Source organism: Lepidochelys kempii, chromosome 17, assembly GCF_965140265.1.
Source record: "Lepidochelys kempii isolate rLepKem1 chromosome 17, rLepKem1.hap2, whole genome shotgun sequence".
Taxonomy (NCBI): domain Eukaryota; kingdom Metazoa; phylum Chordata; order Testudines; family Cheloniidae; genus Lepidochelys; species Lepidochelys kempii.
Genome location: NC_133272.1, coordinates 9,283,330 through 9,306,397, shown reverse-complemented (window position 1 = coordinate 9,306,397; position 23,068 = coordinate 9,283,330). Strand labels below are relative to the sequence as shown.

The 23,068-nt window shown below is 39.7% G+C and overlaps 2 protein-coding genes across 10 annotated transcripts in view; one reads left to right on the top strand and one right to left on the bottom strand.

The window, feature by feature from the left end:
- NF1 (neurofibromin 1) overlaps window positions 1-23,068 on the top strand; it is a 170,623-nt gene that overhangs the window by 89,700 nt on the left and 57,855 nt on the right. The window lies entirely within an intron of this gene.
- On the bottom strand, window positions 18,985-21,522 carry OMG (oligodendrocyte myelin glycoprotein). Its single transcript, XM_073315127.1, has 2 exons — window positions 21,315-21,522; window positions 18,985-20,546 (listed from the first exon to the last, which is right to left on the bottom strand). The coding sequence occupies exon 2, from the start codon at window positions 20,539-20,541 to the stop codon at window positions 19,219-19,221; it is 1,323 nt and encodes a 440-aa protein (XP_073171228.1). The 5' UTR covers window positions 20,542-20,546; window positions 21,315-21,522; the 3' UTR covers window positions 18,985-19,218.

The window sequence follows — 23,068 nt, the reverse complement described above, 5'->3', positions numbered from 1 at the left end:
GTGTTTCAAATTACTCAGGCTGGACACAGTACAGAGCTATTACTATACTCGATATATTTTTCAGAAACAGCATGTAAGCATTGCAGAGGAATACATTTAACATAAGTGTTTTTACCAGGTGGTGCAGCTTCCCTGCCATGTTCACACTTACAATGAAGGCGTGTCTATGCAGAATGGGGCTGGGAATGGGCAAGAGAAAAAAACGTAGGGACTTTCTCATTGTAATTGTGACCATGGGAGGGAGGCCTATGAGAAAATGCAGGAAAATAAATTGAATGTTTCTTTCATCTGTTTTCTCTCTCTCCTGGTAGCACACATATCCTTTAGCCCCGGGGGGATAAATATTTGGGAGGCGCAGCACACTGGATAATGTAATTTAAAATAGAATGCTGGAATTAGTGGCTGTGTATGTAAATGTGACAGGTGCACCTTGGTTGCTGGAATCTTTGTGACAAAGGGAACATTGGCTCGGACTGCGGATATCATTTTTTCTTTCGAAAAATGCTCTGGAATTCTTAATTCTTACCTGAATGGATAGCCTTTAAAAACTGGCGATAGGAGCCTCAGTGTGACACTTCATCCGAAGAGCTCAGCTGTAGCGTCTGCACTAAACTTTTTCACATTTTCTGATAAACCTAGCCCAACTTATAAGGTACAGTAAAAGGAAGATGTTTTGATGGCAGTGAAGAGTATTTTACCCTAACTCTAAAGAGAGATGGCCAGTGAAGTGGATAAAAACAATGATGAGAATGTTTTTGAAGTGTAGCTAATTGCCCAGGATATAACTCCAGAAGCTGTAGGGTTCAAATGAAATATCGTGTTCATAAATGGTCCAGCACTACTAGGATAGTAGGAAAGCTTCTTAGTAGAACTTCTCTCTTCATTCATAGTTGAACTGCCAGATATTTTTAATCTTTTCTGCTTTTGGCAGAATAAGATTTCAGACAGGTTCCTCAAAGTGACAGAACAATTCAGAGGAGAGAGGAGCTTACAGGGAATGGGAACAGGGCTAGAGGAAAAAAAGTTGCAGTCAGTTTCCTCCATTTCTTCTTTTACCTTTTCCTTCGATGTGAGAGCCATTGTGTTTCAGACCCCTCCATTTACATCAGAAGACAGGGCCTGTTCTTAAGTTCATATCTCTGGTGTCTTATTAAACACCTGATTTCAACCAACAATAAAAGACTGTTTGTTTGCCATATCTTTCTCTCCAGTTTTTTTCCCCAGCACAAACTGCCTCATTTCATGTCAAGGAACATAAAATTCATAAGTTAGCTGCTCATCTACTTCAAGCAGGAAATTGGGCGTGCAAATGCCATGGATAAATAATCCATCTAACAAAGTTCATGCTGTCTGGGCTATAACTGTGTAAAGGAACAGATCCAGCTCCAGCATATACAGTACGTCTTCTGTAAAATGATTTGACACGTTGTTTGTATATTCCTCATTAGTAATGTATGAAAAAGCCTCTTCGTTTAAAGAGAAGAGTTCTTTAATTCCTGGAAATAATGGGGGAGTGTTTACATATGCATAACATTTACCAGCACTTTATCTTGTGGTATACTCTGAAAGCACTGAAGCAAAGGTGTCTACAATTAATTCATTACATAAAAGTAATGTTATAATTCTGGGAAAAGAATAAATAGCATAACCATTCAGGCTTAAAATTGCCTTCATGTTAGAAGTTGTCTAGGGACATAGATGCTGAGATGTTTGAACTTTTTTGAATAGACAGCTATTGGGCACTTAAGCAACCTAGTGGTTTTACTTAGTGCAGCAATTAAAATCATCTTAACCCTTTCCTGGCTGACAGCTGCCCATCCCTCATCAGTGTTCCGTTGGAATGCTGGCAGTTCGAGGGAAACTAATCCGTATGTGATGCACTCTTCCGTGTGCATTTTGAGGTATGGTGCTGAAGGGATACCATCAGCATGTTTAGGCCCAAAGTGTCCCTTCCTTAAAGCAAAAATAAATCTCATGGGCATCTCTACAGAAAGGAGGAGGAAGGGAAGAATTTAAGAGTTAAATAGTTGTTTTAAAATGTTAATCTCTTGTTCACTGGGGACCCCAAATACTCGTTTAAATCTGTATTTGTGAGGCATCCTTAGCAAATGCTTCTTGGGTTCTTTTTCTGTTGGAGAGATACCGATCCCATATGTACTGTGTTTTTTTTCTGGTAATAAAACTGGGATATTGTCAGACTTGAGGTATTCCTCTTCCCACACCCCCCCCACACCCCAAAAAAGGTTCTGAGCAAATTGATCAGCAGGTCACCTGGACTTCATGGTATGCATCCAAGAGTACTGAAAGCTTAAGTGAAGTAGCTGAGCTGCTAACAAAAATATGGAGTCTGTCACTAAAACCAGCTACTGTACCAGAAAATTGTTCTCATCATTCGTTTTTAACAATTAAGTCCCATTTTTGCTTTTCAGCATTTGTTTTGGGTGAACAAATATCTGAAGTTGAAAGAGATGGTCGCAGTCCGGGGGCTGCATGCAAACTTGTTGTCAAAGTAAAAGGCTGATTTGTGGTGTACCAGGAAACACTTGAGTTTAGTTGTTTGTTTGGTAACTGTGGTTTCCATTTGTTGAACTTTACAAAGTTTGTCAGTATTGCAACTGAGAAATTTCAAGTCATTCAGTGTGTTAATAGATATTCATTACGGGGCTCAATCCTGCAAGGTGTAGAACGCTTAGTGGAATATTTGGAGGATCCCAAACTTCAGAAGGAGTAGAGGATATTTCTTTAATGCATTACTGTATGTCTCAAAGATTGCACCCTGTGCCCTTGCACGTTGAATATCAAGATTTCACTGCTAAGTGAACAAACTTAATGCCATTTGAAATGCATTTGCCATATTGGCTTGGACAGATTACCAGAAAGAGTAATAAGTTAATTATTTGAAATGTAAAATAAGTGTTGTCCAGTGGATAGTGTGACAAACTGTCAGAAGACCTGGATTTTATTTCTGACTTGAAAGTCATTCAACCTAGTGCTTCCCTATCTGAAAATTAGGGATAACGTGCACTTTTGTAAAGCACTTAGTAATCGTTGGATGAAAGTTGCTATGGAACATTATGAATCATAGTGATTTATCTGTGCAGCTCCCCTTAGGTGGCAGTGAATGTAGTCCTGCAGCTATGCCACCTCTGTTCCACTGTGACTTTACTAGAAATCTGAAGCTGTCACTTACCACAAATCTGAAGCACCATCAAGTCTGGACAAGTCAGCGATGAGCCAAGAAAAGCCCAAGGGAGCTGTTTGTGTCATGTGTACCCACAGCCATTTGAAGGGCAGCAATAGTTGCACAGTTTTATTGTCATTGTTTTATGCTCTGCTGAATGAAGGTATAAACTGGGTTTCATAACATGTCCACAGGGGGGGAGTATTTGCCTGTCAGGCCGTCAACAAATTTTTAACTAACAGATCCTAAGATCAGGTGTATAAACTTGAATCTTCATATATTCCTACATAAAAGTTGAAAAAGGTGAACTCATAAAGCCAAGTAGGAGACACTGCACTCAGGATTTTTTTAATTGGGAGTTTACTAGTAGTTGAACTAGGACAACTCTAGAAGAAAAAAATAGACTTATTTAACTCCCATTTCCATGGTTCTGTTCCATCAGCATAACAATCCTGAATAACCGTTCTGCAACAAAAATCCTGTGCTCTCTGGTCCAGGTGGAGACCCCCAGCCTCTTGGATTGCACCATGGACAGGCTTCTCTCTATAGCAATAGACACACAGTGGAAGGACAAGGTTTTGTCCCTGGTGAGCTTATCTCATAACTGATATGTGACATCTTGCAGAAGCTGATTGGCTGTCTTATGATACAGTGATTGCAATAAGTTATTCCTATCTAACTGAACCAGAATCGGACTCCTTGTACAATAATGCCGTGTTTTTGGGTGAAGATTTTCTAGCATTTCTTGCTGGGTACAAAATTTTAGCATCCAAATATTATATTACTAGGTGGCTGATAAGGAGATTCCTCTGTCTGTGAAATTGTTGATGGCAGAGTCCAACATCCATCAAACAGGAAAAAATATTTTGGCATATGGTTTTAAACACTATCACTTTGCCCTGTAGAGTTTTATTGACCGTTAGTTTGTTTTCCCAGAAAATACTGTGTAAAATAGCTTAACCCATCCCTCCCAAACTTTGAGCAATGTACCCACCTCCTCACCAGAGTAAGTGCTCATTCTCTTCCTAATAATCCATACTTGCTGTTCTAGCTATTTATCATTTTTAGCACAATATTCTTTTCCACATCTCACCTCTTATACTTTTCAGTTGTTAGGAGGTCTCAGTCCCAAGCTTTGTTAGTAACAGATTAGTCTTCGATACTTTCCATGGCGTACAACTAACTGGGGAAAGTGACAACTGTTCTTCTGGGTTCCTGCATCACACAGCAAACTGGTCCCTCTGTCCTTAAGCCACCTCTTCAAAAACGGTACGTGGGACTCGCCCATGTTATCTGAGGAACCACTCGCCTCTCATGATCACAACTTCCTGTTACAGCTCCATTCCACTGGATCAGTGAAATTGTCAGCCTCAAAGCTGGCTTTCTACTTGCAAGAGACAGAGTTTTCTCTGCTTCTGGCCCACAAGTTCTCTTCCTCCAGGATGTTGGGATGACCACTAGTTCCTCTAATTAAATCAACCATCCAAAGTGACAACTGTTGAAACACTTTGTGGCTATCACTTCAGTTCTTTACTTGTCGTTGTCTTTCTGCACCCATCACTGAGATCGCTGTTCCTTTTTTAATGCCCGGTACTCAAAGATAATTTTGATAACCCACCGTCCCCGTTATCTCTTTTTCTGTGTATTGTTATATTTTCTTTTACCAATCTATTACTTTAGTAATCTCCATTTCAATTTGACTTTGTATGCTCTCTTTATTCATAGGCTCTCTGGTGATCTTTATATTAAGCTTTAGCAAAATAGAAATGTCAGGTTTGGTTTTTAGTTTTCTCTTTTTTGGTTCTGTGCTAGTGCACAAAAGCATTGTGTTGTTAATGCTGCTTGTGCTGCTGCTCTCGGAGCACCGTGTGTTGATTCAGCCGTGTGTTAGCTGAACTAGGAGGGAGTGCCATGTTTTGATTCAGCAGATGTCACGTTACTCCTACAAAAAGACCACAGGCTCAGTTCAGTGGCGAAGGCACTCGGCCAGGTTCATTGGCATCAAAGCACAGAATTATTTAACTCATAGGCGCTACGTGTACCCTAACGCATGTATGCCCGCAATAAGGTACCAGCTCAGCTAACATAACATAATCTTATCCCCTAGGCCAGTACAAAGGTACCCCTCCCTCCACTTTACTTTTATCCATTGATACAAATAAGTTACGTATTACATTTTATATGCTGTTCATTAATATCCTGTACTTTGAACTTGCTAGTTTGAACAAAACATCCTCATCCATTATCCTGTCATTCCATCCTTCTCTTACGGGGGCATCAATGTGTTCCTATACAATCTGTTGGTATGTATCTGTATGTAGTGATCTGAGAGCTCTGGGTGTTTTTGTTCCATCCTCTCAGGCCAGGAATGTGCTTACTTGGTTACCTAATACCTGGCATGTTACTATTCTGCCAAGCTCAGGCCTACTTTGGTTCACCCTAGCAGCTATGCCTAGGGCTCCAGCAAGGCCTACAGCCTTTATTGCTTAATAGCTAGAAGCTCTGCCCTCGAAGCCATATCTCTGAAGTCTTCCACTATATATGAAAGAGAACCATGAGGAGTGGCAAGTAAAGGGCAACATGAAGCTCCCTCATGCCTCGCTACCACTAATGTTCATTTGCTGTCTATTTTAGAGATGGCTGAGAATATTTCTTTTTGGATACTACCATCAAAAGCTTGAGAGATGAAATTATCGGTGAAAAGTATTTTCTTTGCTCAGTAGGATGTTGGTTTTGAGAGTCAATAATATATGGCCAAGGCTCTGGTTATCTGAGAACCCCTGACCCCACCAGGTCAGCTGAGGTGCATGAGCTAATAATTTCTAGATTTAAACACAAGGGGGCTTGTAGAAGGGCATTATTGTTTGGGGTGCTCAGTTCTGACTCACTCTGTGGCTTTAACGTGGGACCGAGTACTTGCCTTCCTGGCTAAGTGCAAGGCCTGTCTATTTAGCTTGCTATGTTCATAAACTGCCCTGTGAGCTCTCTAAGGGCATGGCTACACTGGAAAGATGGCAGCGCTTTCTGAAGTGCGAGTGTGGTGATCACCTCCACGAGAGGATTAGCTATAAGTGCTGGAAGGGTGGCTCCCAGTGCTTGGAGCCTGTCTACACTAGCGTTCAGACTTGTTGTGCTCAGTGGGGTGATTTTTCACACCCCTGGGCAGCACGTTAGAGTGCTATAAAATGTAAGTGTAGACAAGCCCTAAGTATCTTAAGAATATGTCTAATGGAAGGAGAGAGTAAGGGGAGAGGAGAAGTTGTAAGATACCTTTTCCTCCAGATTTGTACTATCCCTGTTTGTGTACTGTATCAAATGTACTTCCAGAAGGGACATTTTATAAATAAAAATAGAAAGCTCGTAAAATTGGAGGGGAAGGATGAAATATTGTGACCAGCATGTAGTTTTGGATGACTCTTAAAATGTTCACTGAGGCATACCTCAGGGAGGGATAGAGCCTATTGGGAAGGGATTGAAAGGACAGTCACTGTCCTGACTGGATCCTTTTCAAAACTGGTCAGCTGAAACATGGGTCAGAGTTTAAGTGAAAGCTTCGACTCGTTTTTTTAAAACTGGCTTGCTGTCCTTCCTTTGGCCAGTAGATTGAAAATCAAGAAATAACTCTGTAATTATCTAGATTTTGTTTTGTTTGCTCTATAGTGAGATTGCAAAAATGGACAATGATCTTTTCTTATATTATGCTGCTTTTCTCTAAGGATGCTAATGGGAGCCAAGGATCAAGGTACAAATAAGAAGGGGTAAAGTACTGGAGGAGAGCTCTGATATTGAATACGAGGTCATATTGAAAGTGTCAATTGCTCTCTCTAAAGTTGTATGCAAGACTGACCCAAGTTATCTGAGGAACCACCTGATCTCTCATGGTCATGACTTCCTGTGACCGCTCCATTGCAGAAGTATAGTGGAACTGTCAGCCCCTTGTGATTTGTTTAATAGACAGCACTTTCTTGGTTTCTGGGTCACACATTCTGTGTCGAGATGTCAGGATGACCACAAACCTCGGTTCCTTCAGAGGACTATGCAAAACCCACTCCTTCAGCCCAGCCTTCCCACAGTAATACCAATAAAAATCAAATGTACAAGTCTAGTCCCTGTAGACTAGAGAAAAGAGAGACCTTTCTGTGTGCTTAATTCTGTGGTGTGCTCCGATAAAATGGTTCTGGGCTGAGACACAGATTTTGTTGTTTAACTGAACCTTTTTGTGTACCCTCACTTGCTTAAGAATAAGTTTCTTCCTCCCCAGGACTTGCCTCCGTTTCTGGCCTCTCTTCCTCGAAAGACTCCAAGTATGCTACCTCCTTTCCCACAACCCAATAAATAGATATCTTTTATTCTCTAAGCAATATGTGCCCTTCCTGTTGGCAACAAGAGATTCAGCTGAGAGACTTACCATGGGTTCTCCATCTGTGTGTCTGAGCTAGAGGTTTTTTTTTTTTTTTTTTTCTTTAAACAACTATGGAGTCCTAAAAGGCTGCCTTGGTTGGAGCTTGGCTCCATGTTTGAGAGTTGGCATCGTGTTCGTGGGAACTGGTTTTGTGTGAGGTCTGGCATTGACATTGTTGATCCTATTTCCTGACTTTGGACCAGGTTTTGTCCTGTTTGGCTGTGGAAATTGTCTTGTATGAACAGTTCCACGAATGAGGAGGATTTTCAAAAACTAAGAGAACAGGACTATTAAAGGGTGACACTTAGAAAGCTGCGCATTTTGAGCCTCCTTAGGTTGGATTACATGGTTTTCCCCCCTCTCCCACCCCCACCCCCCACTTCTTGCTAAGCAGCAATGAAGAAGAACGAACCTATCCATGGGTTACAAAGAAAGCTATACATGATTAAATGGAAGCGTGTACAATTGTATCCTCTCTAGACAGGAATGGAAAAAAGGTGAGCTTGGTAAGAAAATGAGAGGATTTTGATGACCAAAGTGCACTGGAACCATGATAGATGCTTGGGAGAGCTAATATGGGAGAACAAACTTTTCAGAAAATATGTAATTGTAATTTTCAATATTGTAAAGTTTTAAAACCAAAAATTGTACAGAGACCAGCTATGTAGGTTTTTGGCTGTTTGATTATATGAAAAAACTTTTATTTTAACTGCAGAATAGAGGCATATTGTAATTGTGGCATAGCAATATGATGAAGAAACAAAGAATGGTACCTAAAACATTAAAGAATTTTTTTAAAAGCTTGACCGCTAAATAGAACTGCAAGGGATTTTAAATTGGCATGTCTTTCCTTAATACAAGAATGTTAACACTTTTACAAAACATAGGTAGTGTTTGTTGTACTGCTTTTTCATTAAGGCTTCATTTTAGAGTGCCTTAATTACTCAGTCCTGAATATTTGAGTACAGATGTGACCAGATTAACTTTGAATGGTCATGTTTAATACAAGTAAATAAACTGACTTGTTGGATGTGAAAAACCTTTCAGGAGAGAGACCGGTTTTTCTCCTCTTGTTTGCCAAGAAAGCATGCTGAATGCTGGCACACTCCAGGCAGTACCTGAGCATGAATCCAAGAAAACAATTTACCTTTCCTCTCCTTTGTCTTGTTTGTTCCTTTGTAGAATTAGTACCTATCATTGTAAATGCTGCCTTATTTATTTATTTATTTATTTAGGTGTTGTGTTTAAATTTCCTTGAAACAAAAGTAATGGAACAAGTAGCTCTCCGCTCTGTGTAGATGTTACTTTTACTATCATGGTTCTGTCCCTTATGGTATTTAACGCCTATCAAATTTTGAAGAATTTGTGGTAGCTTTTAAAGAATTTTGAGGGTTCCCCCCTCCCCCCACTTGTTTTAAAATAACACGGGTAATAGTGGAATTTTTGCTTCTAATTGGACAACCTCAACTTATTTTTAATTGCTGTGAATAACATAAAACTATTTAGAATATTTGTTTAAAAACTAGATAAGGCCATGTGAGCAATAAAATACTAAATCTGCACTATTGTATATACAGACGTTAAATAGTTTTAGGTGAACCATCTTTCAGACTTGATACCAATGAGAGCATCAGGTATGTATACAGAACCCATCACCCTATTATCACAGCACACTCCACATGGCTTGCGTTAAAAGCAGAAAACCACATACAAGGAGCAAATACCCCATAACCCAACTCCCTGAGAATCCCACAGTTTTAATAGTCATAGTCTAGGAAAATCTTGATACCTACACAACATGCTGGAGGTAGTGATGAACTAAACACCGGTGGGTAATGGAGCTGACAGTGGGGTGACAACAGAACTGCAGTGGCTAGGAAAACGTCTTAACGAAGAGTTGCATATGGCATAATATCACATAATTTAAGAATTAATCTGAAAAGTTTGCAGAGCCCACTGAAAGGATGAAAATGCACCCCACTTGGTAAAGTGGTGCTGAGAAGAGTTGACATCAGTGATGGAATAGTAAACATCGAAGGGATTGTAGCAGCTGAGCCTCCACGGTGATGAGTTTATCACTTCTCAATGTCGAATTCTTTAGAGATTCTCTGGTTGGCAGAGCATTGTCCTTGTTGTGCTGGGTGGTAGAGACTGCCTTGTCTTTGTCCTTGCTGGTGGGGTAGGTGGTGGAGGTGAGCTGGCTGTCGGCGGCAGTCTTGTCCCTGTCATTGCTGGTGGGGTGGGTGGTTGAGGTGAGCTGGCTGTCGGGGGGCGGTCTTGTCTTTGTTGGCAGGCTGGTTGTCTTATTGCCAGCCTTGCCCACGCTATCCAGACCAACAATCTTGTAATTGTTTACACTGCCAATTAAATGGAGCTCACATAGCATGAGAACAAGGACAGCCAGGTGTGATTTGAATGGCATCTTCCTTCTATTTTGGGGGTGGTGGTGTGGAAGCAATATCACAAGTTTAAAACTTTTTGTTTTTCTGGTAAACAGCAGAATGATTTAGCTCATTGCTCTCCTGGTACACTGTGCTCATATAGTAAAACTCAAGTGGTCATCTTCCAGTTCTGCTCTCTGTACATATAAACGTGGGAGGAAAAGCAAAACCACTGGCCTGTAAAGAGAATCCTATTTGCAACTGCTAGCAGAGTCCCTCCTTCCTACCTGAACACATTACATTGTATGGCCTTTTTTGAATCACATAAGGATTAAAAAAAATCACAATGGGAATATGATTCTTGTCAGGTCTGAATAAAGCAAAGGGAGCAATAAACTTGTTTGAACATACCAGCCATGATTCCTTAATCACATAAAGCAGACAGTGCAAAAATTTTAGCCTTTTGGAAAACTTGTCTCCCATTTACTCAGTTTATTACTTTTTGTACAATTTACTTCCTTTTGGGGCAATTTTTTTAAAGAAGTATTTTCTAAAAAGGCATGAGATCAATTAGTATAACATTGTCCAGTCAAAAAATGCAGAATAACATAAGCTTCACATGTACTTATTCAATAAGGACTATAATTATTTTACATTTTAACAAAAGGTTCTGAGATCAGCACAGAAAGTTCTCAATCTGTAAGCAAAATTTACATAAAACATAGGTACGACTAGCCAGCCTAAAGTATGTTTCCTTATAAAATATCAAGCCATCAGGCTTTGAGCTGTCTGTTTCCAAGCTCAAAATACTTAAGGTAAAGTTCACAAGCCAGGTAAAAATTAAGCAATTAATACCATTTTTTGAAGGCTGAGACAATTTTAGCAAATCATATAATTTCATACCTTTTTATTGTTTCAGATCCTCTTTAGGGAGAAATGAATTCAGTTGCTAGATATCCTTGGACTCTGAAAGTGCTGTCTCTAATTTTAAATTTCTTTCCTACTATTTAAGTATCACTTCATAATGATGTAATCAAAAAGCCAACAAATAGCTGGCTTGGTTTCCTTGTTTACCTAGGTCTGATTGGATTTGTTTCCCAAGGTAAATAACTTCTTTTAAAAATTCTAATTAGCATTGATTAAAGGCAGTAAAATAATTCCCTGAAAGCATTTTAACCCTTCAAAATTTCCAAGAATGTGCTTATGCCTTGATCAAATCAGCAACATTCAAGGAGTTCTCTGAAGCTTCAGAATATGGTGGACTATTATGTAGAAATATGGGATGCTCCTTGTTTATTTAGGTCAATCAAGAAGGCATAACCAGCCCAGAGTTTGGTATAGGAAAGGAATTTTAGAAAATCAAGCATGCAATTAAGGTACATTTTTGGTGGTATAGTGTCTCTTTACATATAGTGTGTTTAATGATGGTAAGGGATTAGATAAATTAATTTTTGAATGAGGCTCACATTATGTTGCAAATATACAACAAATCTGTTTCTTACTCTTAGCTGTGTCAGGAAAAAATTGGGGAAAACCTCTGTTCTCGGAGTTCCTGCTAAATTGCCAACAAATTTTACAGGCATGTAACTTTCTGGCAGAATAGGGAGAAATATGCTGATCTTATTTACATTGCTTTTCAGCCCAAAGGTGAATTTTTCTCCCAAGTTTGGATGTGTTTGGTCCATGACAAAGTGTTTTTCTCCTCAGTCATTGCTGGACTTTTATAAACTCGTAGTAATTTTTGTGTTCCATCTTGACAAGGGGTTAAGCCCATGACTTGATTAAGCACTAAATTCAACTGTTACACCTTTGCATATCCTTTGGGGGTCAATGAGCAGCATGGATACAAAAGATCAGAACTTGGCCTAAGTATATTGGACATGGCTGAAGAAATGTGATTTAGAAAGAATGAGGCCGAGTGTGTGAACATTCTGTAGAACAATCTAAATAAATATTTACCTACATACCTGCGGGATTATAATGGCTCTAGAAGAAATATGGGATCTGTCCACACTTGAATGCAAGGTTTCACTTTTTCATTCCTGTAAAACTGCATTAAAGTGTTGAAAAGCTAAAGTTCATATATTAGAAATATTAAAGATGAATATGTGCTACAGATAGGCAAGGGTGAGTGGAAGCCTTTTGCAGATGACAGCTTAATTTTTCTTAATTTCCTTTTTGCAGTGCTTGGATTGAGGAATTAATACAGACTGAGGGCATTTTTTTTCCTCATGAAAGTTAATGCTTGAGAGCACTGTCTAATGTCTGGTACTATACCGATTTTTTTGTTGTATAGTTGTACTAAAAAAACTTAATTGCTGATTGGTGACCTATCTAGTGTTATAGTCCTGGTTGTGACTTTTAGCTCCTTATCTAAGCCCTGTCTCGTGATATAAAGGCATTTATGTTAGGCCAAGTCCCCCCACCCCCATCCTCCCCCAACAAAGGCTATCAAACCTATTTGGAAGAGGCAGCCAAATTCTGTGGGTAATTAGGCGGTGGGGTTTACATTCAGAAGGGTATACTCCCCATGTTGCACTGCGGTATGCACATGAATGTCAAGAAGAGGTTTGCACAGAAGTTGAGGGGCGAACATGGGCTGTATGTAATAAATGGGTTGTTAATTTGTTCAGTGCCTTCTTGCATGAATCACTCACTGAGAAAATCTGCTCCCCCTTAGACTAACCCTTTCTGCCTTTTTTGGCTGTGGCTACACTACAGAGCTTTTAGCAACACAGCTAAAAGCCGTAGTGTAGTCACAGCCAAAAAAGGCTGGGGGCTACACTACAGAGGGATAGCTCTGGTGGGAGGGATAGCTCAGTGGTTTGAGTATTGGCCTGCTAAACCCAGGGTTGTGAGTTCAATCCTTGAGGGGGCCATTTAGGGATCTGGGGCAAAAATTGGGGATTGGTCCTGCTTTGAGCAGGGGGTTGGACTAGATGACCTCCTGAGGTCCCTTCCAACCCTGATAGTCTATGATTCTAGTCTATGAGCTGTGCTGAGCTCCCCCCCCCCCCCAAGCGGGAGCGGCTTTAAACTTTTGTTGTTCGGGGGGGGGGGTGTTTTTAACACCCCTGAATACTGACTCTGAAGTGTTAACATTGTTCTTAAAAGCTGACACTCTAAATGGAATGACACTCTAAATGGATTAATTGGGGACGTGGGAGTTCATACCTATGAGTCAGACAGTCCCATGGACTCAGGCTGTGATTACTGCATTGATTATACTATGTTAGCCTTTGGAAGGTTATCTCTGCAGCTCTGAGGGCTAGAAGCTTTTGAAATTTAATCTTAGATTCCAGAAAATCTGAAATTGTGGTGCAGGCCAAACCCAGCTCGCAGTCCACGTGTTTAACTCTCCTGCACTATGGAGAGAGATTTTTGCAGAGGTGTTTATTCTTTTCGTTTTAAATGTCTTCGAGGCAATAATTATTTGTTATAAATTTTGGTAACATTTTCCAAAGCACTGTTTTCAAAAGTGATTTAGGAGCTTATATCCTGTTGTCCTTCCGTAGAATTTGGTCTCCTAAGTAACATTTAAAATTTTTAATCCTTTGTCTATTACAATTGCTGACTTTCAGCCATTTTTGTCTAAAGTGTCAGCCTGGCAATACTAGCTTGTATACAGTAACTCCTCATTTAACGTTGTAGTTATGTTCCTGAAAAATGCAACTTTAAGTGAAACTATGTTAAACGAATCCAATTTTCCCATAAGATTTAATGTAAATGCGGCGGGTTAGGTTCCAAGGAAATTTTTGGGGGGCAGACAAAAGGCATTATATACTGTACTGTACTGGGGTTGGGAAGTGCCCCTGGCTTACCGCACACAGGCACAGCCCGCTGCATTTTAGGATGCTAGGAAGCACCTTCACAGCAACAGTGGCAGCTTACCCGGAGAAGAACAGGCACCGACTTTGCTGGGGGATGCTCCAGGCCTGCCTCTGCCCATGTCCACTCCACTCCAGGCCCACCTCTTCCCACCCTCACTCCACCTCCTCTCCGGAGCACGCTGCATCCCCACTCCTGCCCTTCCTTCCCAGAAAGTCCTGAGCGCCGCCAAACAGTTGTTTGGCGGCAGAGGAAGTGCTGGGAGGGAGTGGGAGGAGGCGGAGAAGAGGAACTTGTGCAATGCTCCCTTATAAAGTCGCTGCTCTTCCACAAAATCTTACATGCAGTGTACAGAGCAGGCAGCCAAACAACATTATAAGGGAGCATTGCACAACTTTAAATGAGCATGTTCCCTAATTGAGCAGTGATGTAACTTTGAAACAACGTTAAGCAGGAGGACGTTAAGTGTGGAGTTACTGTAGTTGCAAGCTGTAACTGCTGAGTAACAATGAAAAGAGTTGCTGCTAAAGATGAGCCATTAATATGCACAAAGTGACATAGTGTTTAAGTACTGAAATGAAATTAAGTTAAAAAAATCCAAAATTGTTAGCATATGCATGGAATAAACTAATATTAAAACCTTTTATGCACACGGGGATGATGGTGTATTGTGTTTTTATAAGTATTTTGAAAAAATTTACACCTGATGAAGAACATTTTCTTGAGGGTGATTTGGGTGGAATGATTTTACCATTTTAAAAAAGCAAAAACTGATTCCATTGTGTCCGCACCCAGAAGAGTCAAATTGAAACATTGCTTTTGTGAGGGCTTTGTGATGTGTGTGTGCAACCATGGCAACAAATGCTTAAAAAAAAGCGTGAAAATGTATTTGTAATCAAGGAATGGAATTAAAGCAAATATAGTACTGAACAAAATCTGAAGCTAGTGTATGTGTCTGGTAATCCTGTGTTTTTGCATTCATGTTAATTGATGTTATTTTCTTCACATTTATCTTGAATGCAAATGACTTGCTGTTAGAGCAGTGAGTAAGTAGGCAAATGAGTTATCCATTATGAGTTCTAGTTGCTCAGCAACAGTACAGGCAGAGCCTTATGATTTCAGCCTGCTTTACTGCAAGCCGCCTATTGACCAGAGGACCTCTTAACTTATCCCTAGTGTAGGTCAGTTTAAGACAGAGGGCTGGTCCTAAGATTTGGGGAGGGTGTTTTTTTGTTGTTGTTGTTTTTTTTTTTTTTTTGTGGTAATGTGAAGGGAACTGCATACTGTTCCCTTTCCACCTATGAGATGATTCTCTACTGCCCCATATTCTTGACTGCTTCAGATGACCTCTTCACTGTGACTACTTGCTAGTATTGTTGCCACCCACTCCTCACCTGCCTCAGCCCCTGTCCCTCTGCATTAAGAGGAAACCACAAAATGCCAGAAGAAAACACAGGAGGCCAATTTCCATCTCCAGCCTTATGTCAGATATGGTAACCAGATAGCGGCTTGTATGCAGTAATTACCTGCCCTAACCAAGTTTTTGGTTGTTTTGGACCTGCTGGACAAGAGGATTTTTCCTAGACTGCATTTAGCATTTACTGAACATGAACTAAGTGTTCATTGCACACACACTCAGAGCATTTCAGAGTTGCTTCCATGATTCATTCTGTCACACCCAACAGAACTTGACATGATTAAATGAATTGTGCAGCAAGAGCGAGTTTAGTGTCCATGTAGTGTAGGAGAATGCTGCTCATTGCACCTGAGGTGTGTCCAGTCATTTCGTCTTGTTCTGTGACCTCGGTCATATCTCACAAGTTAAGCAGGTTTTGCCAATTTTTTGTGAAGGGGAGATTTCCAAGAAATATCTGATTCTGGAAGTGGTGGATGGTTGGTGTCATTTCCCTTTCTTCCCCTCCCCCCCCTCCCCCCGCCCTCCCCAATTGGTACTAAGCTAATGCATCAGTATGCTTGGGGTCGCTGTGCTGCTGGCAGAGCCATCTATTAAATGTCCTGGCCAGTGGCATGGAATACACCTGATGATGTGCGAGTAGACTTGAGATAAAATTTTGGTCAAAGCCTATTGACACCAGTGGATTCATCTGTTACATCAGACTCAATGGCAGACAGGAAGGGTTGGCTTTGCATATCATCAGGCGCTTCTGTTGGCCCTGACTTTATACAGTCATTGAAGTTACCTGGTAAGTTCTTAAGGGCTAGGATTGTTCACATTTTAACTTGAGTAATTACATTCTGTTTACCTAAATTCTCCATACAGTCTTCCTGATCTTTTGTAAGTTTTCTTCTCTTGTTCCAACTGTTACGTACTCTTAGATGCTAAACAGCTGCCTCGTTGCTTAGTTTCACCCAAGAAGTAGCTGCTTTTCTGTAGTGGGTGGGCATATCTATTTTAGCTATCTGCAAATTTCTCTGGGCTTTGAGATTAATGGCACAATCTAATTGTAAATTAGCTTGATGACTGAAAGGGACACACACAAAAAGTGTCAAGGTAACATTTTAGGTTTGCTCTCATTTGGTCACTGCCCCAATTTTCCTCCTTAACACCAGAAGTTTTCATTTTGAACTGGGTACCACATTCAGAAAGGGATGACCTATTTGCATAGGAAAGCCAAGACTATTGAGAGATGTGATGGTATGGTCTTAACCTATCCTTAAGGATATAGCAATGAGGCATTTGGACTATGTAATATGGATATGTAATGGTTATGGTGAATATTTATTTTGTCAAAGGAGCACTACCAATAACTCAATTGACTGCAGTTTTAAAAACTGTGCAATTGGATGTCCGTGAAATAACCAAGTTTTTTAGTCTCATCGTTCAACATATACTTTGCAGTTAGATGTTAAAATATGAGCAGTTTGCTTGCTCATCCCTTTCTGACTGTTTTTTGATCACAGAAATATTGTTCACGTAGAGAAGTCTTGTGAATTATGATTCCAATGGCCATGGAATTAGATTTAGAATTTACCTTTAGGGGCAGCTCCAAGGCAGAGATGGTTATTCATGAAAATTTTGCAGCCCTCTATCTGTTGCTTTAGCAACTGGCCTGGAGCATGCACATTCACAGCAGATAGAATAATACTTCCTGCCAGCCTCTTCCTCTTGTACAAAGAAAACAGAGGCAGTTCTGTTTTCAGTGTGCGTGCCCCACCTCGATGCTGTGCTTCAATTTTGATGTGGAGTTCCCCTGACCAGCTTCTCTGACAAAGGCACTACAGACCAGTGGCTTCCAATAGTATCCTCAATTCAAGGAACTGGAATATGCCTCCCGCAGCACGTCTGAAAGCTCCTTCCAGCTACTCCCTATTCCCAAGTGCCTGGGTTTCAATTCCCACTTCGTTCCCACAGTGTCCCTCTCCATTGACTCCTTCCACTTCTTAGATAGCTAAAAGGAGGGTTGTAAATGTTCTATATCCCTCGCCTGACAGCCAAAGGGAGTATAGCGTGCTGAACTTAAATTTTAGTGGGGTCCCCTGGCTTTTGCTGCACCCTCATGCTGGATCCTGTGGCATGCTGGAAATTAAGCAACTTGCTGAAATGCTTGGGAAAACATTAACAAAGGCTTGTAATAATGAAATATTAAGTGAGTGATAGTTATAAATAAAGCTAAAATTTTGTCATGGATATTTTTAGTAAAAGTCACGACAGGTCCGGGGCAATAAAGAAAAATTCACGGAAGCCCATGACCTGTCCCTGACGTTTACTAATAATATCCATGACAAAATGAGGAGCTTAGCTGCAGGGTCCCCACGTCGTCTGCAATGGCTGGGCAGCTGTGGGACCACTAGGCTCTGCTCCTGCCCCCCCATCCTCTTGTGGCGGCTCAGAGCTCTGGGGGAAGGGGGCGGCCGGGTGCTGCGGGGTACCCCACTTGGCGGTGAGGGCGCTCTGCAGGTGGCGGCGGGACACTGCAGATCCCAGCCTCTGGGGCTGAATTCACGAAGGTTGCTGGAAGTCACGGATTCCATGACCTCCATGAAAAAATCATAGCCTTAGTTATAAATTCAGTAAAACTTTTTCCAGTAGTTTTTCTCTGTATTTCACATTGCTGCAGAACTTCAGTAGCATATATCAAGTACCTTCGCTGCACAATTTAGTGCTACTCTGCAGCAAAGTACATGGAACCATGCACGTAAGTATAGCTCAGCTCAGTAGTGTGCAGAATATAATGCTCATGCTAAATTATGAGCTCACTCTCTTGAGACAAGGAAGTGGGCACATAAAACAAAATTGATTAGAGCGTTCCTCTCAAATTTCGTGCCTTCTAGGCCTTGATGGCTCTCAAAACACAAGGGTTTGTCTCAATGACAAATAAGTACATTCTACTATTTAATTAGTTGATCATCATATAATTACTGTAATTGACATATGCTGTGTAATCTTGCATAGGTAAATTTGCTTGCAGTTCATTTTGCAGATCAAAATTAGTATGAAGGTACATCATGACCCAGTCATGCAATGACTTTCCTTTTAAATTTAATGGAGTAAGTTGCTTTAGTTTGTTAGAGACATGCTTGAAATAAATTTAAAAGAATTACATTTCCCAATCACTTTTTTATTTACAGTACTTGTTATCCAAGAATTTCATAGTAGGTGTATATTATCCCCTTTTTACAATCTGGGGAACTTTAGAGACAGAGATGTGAAGCGACTTGCCCAAGGTTTGTCAGTGGAAGAGCCAGGAAGAGAAACCATTCCTTTGACGCTCATTTCTCCTTTCAAAAAACTAGACCATGCTGCCTTCCTTGGTTTTTTCCAATCCAGTAGATACCAAAATAATTTATTTTTAATTCCTGACTTTAAAACTGTGACTCTTCATTCATATTAAAACATCTTTCATACTTATGAAGTAAACATAGACATATACATGGCAGCCATATTTCCACAAATAATAACTTTTGGTAAGTGAAACAGATTTTGTTTACTTTATTCCCCCTCACCCTCTTTTGCCATTCATTTTAACTTACAAAGGATCAGCACAGCTGTATGACAAGAATTGCTGATTGGCAAATCAAGCAAGAAAAAGCAGATATGTTACAGGCCTTTTATTTTTTCCAGATGTTTAATGACAAAAATATACATAAAACCAGTACATAAAACGCCGATGTTTTATTTTTGTGCAAGAAAAATTAAAAATGTAAATACAAAATAAGCACATTTCATAAAAACAAAGCATTTGATAGGTTAGTTTTACTCAACACGAATTAACATAAGTAGCAGCTTAGTATCAAGACATTAATTGTGCACTTTTTTCTTTTAAAATGGTTACTTTCTTTAGAGCAGAGTCAAAATTTCAAAACTGACTTGCTTGTATTTGATTCACTCTTAGACTTGAGTGGTTTTGCTCCAACTATTTATTGCTGGAGTAAATGTGTTAATTTTCAGAAGAAAATGCAAGCCCTTAGCCAATCAGAATTGCCACTGCATTAAGCATTACAACGTAGAATGAATACACCTCACAAATGCTCGCTTTGGAGGGCGCATGAGTGTTAAAAATATTTGTGGTGGACTCCTCTTTCCTTAAGGTAACGGTTGTGCTTTGTTGAGGCATTTTAGAGTAGTTTGTTAGCATTTTGCTGGTAATACTTAGGGTCATGGGAGTAGTGGATGATCCTGTTGAACTTATCATGCTTGAGTTCACATCAGTTGAATTTTTAATGTAGATAGTGTGTGTGGCTGCTGCTTCATGCGAACTAATTTTTCGAGGAGTCGGATCTTCTGGATAGAGGAGTAATGGTCTATCTGTGCTTGTAAATAATACAGTTTGGCTTAAGTTAGCACTTAATGTAACTTCATTTGCTCGGAATTGTTCACGTATTTTTGTCACTTGGATTGGGTCATTTGCCATTGGAGAGCCATTCGTGTCTGCTGCCTTTGTTCCTTTACCTATGAAGTTAGTGTCTGTAACTGTGGGAGCGGTCAAAAGTGGTGTGGCATTAATCCAAGACACAGTTTGATTGGGGCACGGAGCCCCTATCACAATGGCTGCTGTTTCCTTTACCCACTTTAGCAAGTAAGGGATATTTTGCTTATCGTTGCATGACCATGGGTTGTTATAAAGTGTTATGACTTGTAGTTGAAAGAGCCGGTCAAAAGCTTTGTCAGGAATATATGTGAACTTGTTGTTGTGCAGATAAATGTTTGTAAGGTGTAGCAGCCTCACCAGTGTTCCTGGAAGTATTTGTGTTAAGAAGTTGTTTGATAGATCCACCGTCTCTATGTTGTAGGGCATATTGGTTGGAACTGTCCAAAGTTTGTTGCTACTGAGATTGAGAAATCTGAGACTACTCAATGTATTGTTGATAAGTACCGCTCTTTCTACCATATTCCTGGAAACATCAAGCACTTTAAGATTCCACTGGTAAGCTGTATCAAGTTTCTGAAGAACTTTAATATCGTTACCCATGGCGTATATTTCCCATAGAGACTTGGGCAGATGAGCAGGAATGTTCTTGAGCCAATTATTTGAAATATCAAGGGTCCTCAAATTGGTGAACCGGGTCAGCTGATGGTCAAGATTAACAAAGTGGTTAAAAGACAGATTTAAATATGTAATGTTATCTTGAAATTCATGTGGCAGCGTAGTCAAGTTTCTGCCAGAACAGTCCACATTTCTGTTGTTTCCTGAGCACGTACACTTAGAAGGGCAAATGCACAGAACAGTGGGAATAAAAATCAGAAGGACCAGTAGACAAGGATGTGTTTTCAATATCTGGTATTCCATTTTGCCTGAAATTAAATATACCAAAGTGACACCCTTATAATAAAGATAATATACTTAATGCATTTGTAAGGATCATCTTTGCACTGATGACTTGCTGGAGAAATTGCGTTTAAAAAAAACTACTACTAAAAATACCCTTTGTGGTACAGTCCTTTTTATAATTGTTTACAAAGCATCCCTCCATTTACAGGCATGTGTCTAGCAGAATGAGACTCATTTTTTCATCTCCCTTTCCCCCTTGAACTCAATTGAGGGCTTTCTTCCTAAAATGCAAGTCTATTCCAAATGTTATACGATGTCTGCTTTGTTTTTTAGTGATTTCAAGCCTATGTTATCTTAGGAATAATGTGCTCTTTTACACAGATGGATGAAAAAATGGCTGTCAAATGGATCTGCCTTAAAAACCTCTGCAGTAATATAGCAATCCCACACACACATGCACGTTGTGTTTTGTTTTAATAAGATTTGTTGAAGTGCCTCTAGATAATTTGTTACAAACTCATTTGAAACCTGAATTCCGGATTCCACATCTCTATTCCAAAATAGACATTAGTAATGTTCTTCCTTTATACAACTTTACTCCCATTCTCTAAAGCTAGCCAACATGTATATTTGAAACCTGAATTAATGTTGGAATGAAATCTCTAACTGTCACTGCAGCAAATTTCTGGTGCATGCAATTGTTAGACCGGTATTTTCAGTCTTATTTCCGAATCTTTAATTTTGCAGTAGGTTTTTGCAATTAAAAACAAACCAAAAAACCCCACACTTACCACAGTTCTTTCTGGAGTATCAGTGCATCATTTGTCTGAAAGATTTATGCTTAAAGGTCGCCTTGTTCTAGAGAATAGCTACAGTTCCTCTCTGTGGATTGTGCTTTCCTCTTCAGCTGCATCATATTGCTGTTAGCAGGGGCTCTGCAACCACCTGATCAGCACTACATCGGAGGACTGCAGAGCTGCTGGTGGTGCTGACTCAAATTTATTGCAAGGGGTGCATGCTCCACAAAATAGGTTTTTAATTGAGTTACTAAACTTCTCTATATGCATATTTTTCAAGATGTGGCTCCATCAAAATAAAACCTGTAAGTCTGACTACACAAAAAACATCCAGTAGAATTTCTGTAGCTCAGTTTTGCTTAATTGCTAATTCCCCCTAAAAGCCTATTTACAACTGCTGTTCATATCTGCTGTGTTCTTGGCACCTTCATTTTAATCTACACTTCTGTAATAATGACTTTACAGTTTAACTCTAGCTTCCTCTGCTTCAGTCTTCTTAAACTACACAGCCAAAGTCTTTCATAATACTTTAAAATTGGGAATATATATAAAAATTAATTTTCCACTTGTAAGATGAGATTGTCAGTGTATCCTGTCAGCTACAGAATAGTACTGTTCGGGATTTATACAAATATCCTCAGTGAGACTTTATTTAAATTTCCCTCAAACAATCAATGTATAGCTTTGTGCTATTAGTTTTTAATTTGATTATAGAATACATGCCTTTTAAAATCCGTAATTTTTATAAAGCTTTTCCTTCTGACACATTGTTTCTGGCATCTTATGTAGCTATTTTTATCTTAGTTTTTCCTCTGTCAGTGAACAAAATGTAGATGTAGAACTTAATGTTTTTTATTGTCAACGAAAATTTTAAAAAATGCTTTGCAGTCTTTTATCTATTTTTGTATTACGTGCTAACGATGCGCTCTGTGCAGCACATACAGATGCACACTCCTTGCTCCAAAGAGCCTGCAATCTTAGAATTATAAACTGTTCCCTTCTTCGCCGAAATGTTCTGGGCAGCTGGCTTCAGCATCTGGCAGCTTATCCCTATGAAACGAAATATTCAGTGTGCTAAATTCTTTTATGGATCATTTGTCCTCATCAAAATAGTTAATGAAGATCCAAATACAGGGCCATGTTCTGCTACCCCATTATTGATAAAAGGGCTGCTCAGGTGAAACTTAAGGCAGAATTGGCCAGCAGAATCTTTATTGCTCATGTTGATCCGTGAGCCAGAAAGAATACAGTTGAATTGAATTTCAGCTTGACTTTTCAGAGCTGGCAGTTAGAAAAACATCTTTAGTTTTAAACTGAGTGAATTACATATTTACGTCGTTATGGGACAATAAACTTTGAATCCCAAGGCACCATATTTTACAGGAACCCCCTTTTCAGAGTAGAGCTACTTTTGAAAGAATGGACTCCCTTCTCTGACTACTTTTTCCAAACTAAAGTAGCTTTTATTTAAATGTTGTATAATTTCTTCATAGAATCTTTGAAGAATCCACTTTATGGAAAATCTGGCTTCATAATACAGACTGCTTCTATTTTGAGTCTCTTTTTGATTGATCTTAAATATGGACTTTTCATGCTAATCCAATATTCAGGAGTCCTATTAGAATTTGTTTCTTGGTTCAAATTCTTGACATTTGCAATCATTTTAAAGATGCAGTTCTCCAGATCTGCTTACATATAAATAAGTTATATTCTGTCACATATGGTTTTGCTATATAGCACACAGAAGA

Excerpts from the sequence above, each read along its gene's own strand:
- OMG (XM_073315127.1), bottom strand. The coding sequence starts at position 20,541 with ATGGAATACCAGATATTGAAAACACATCCTTGTCTACTGGTCCTTCTG.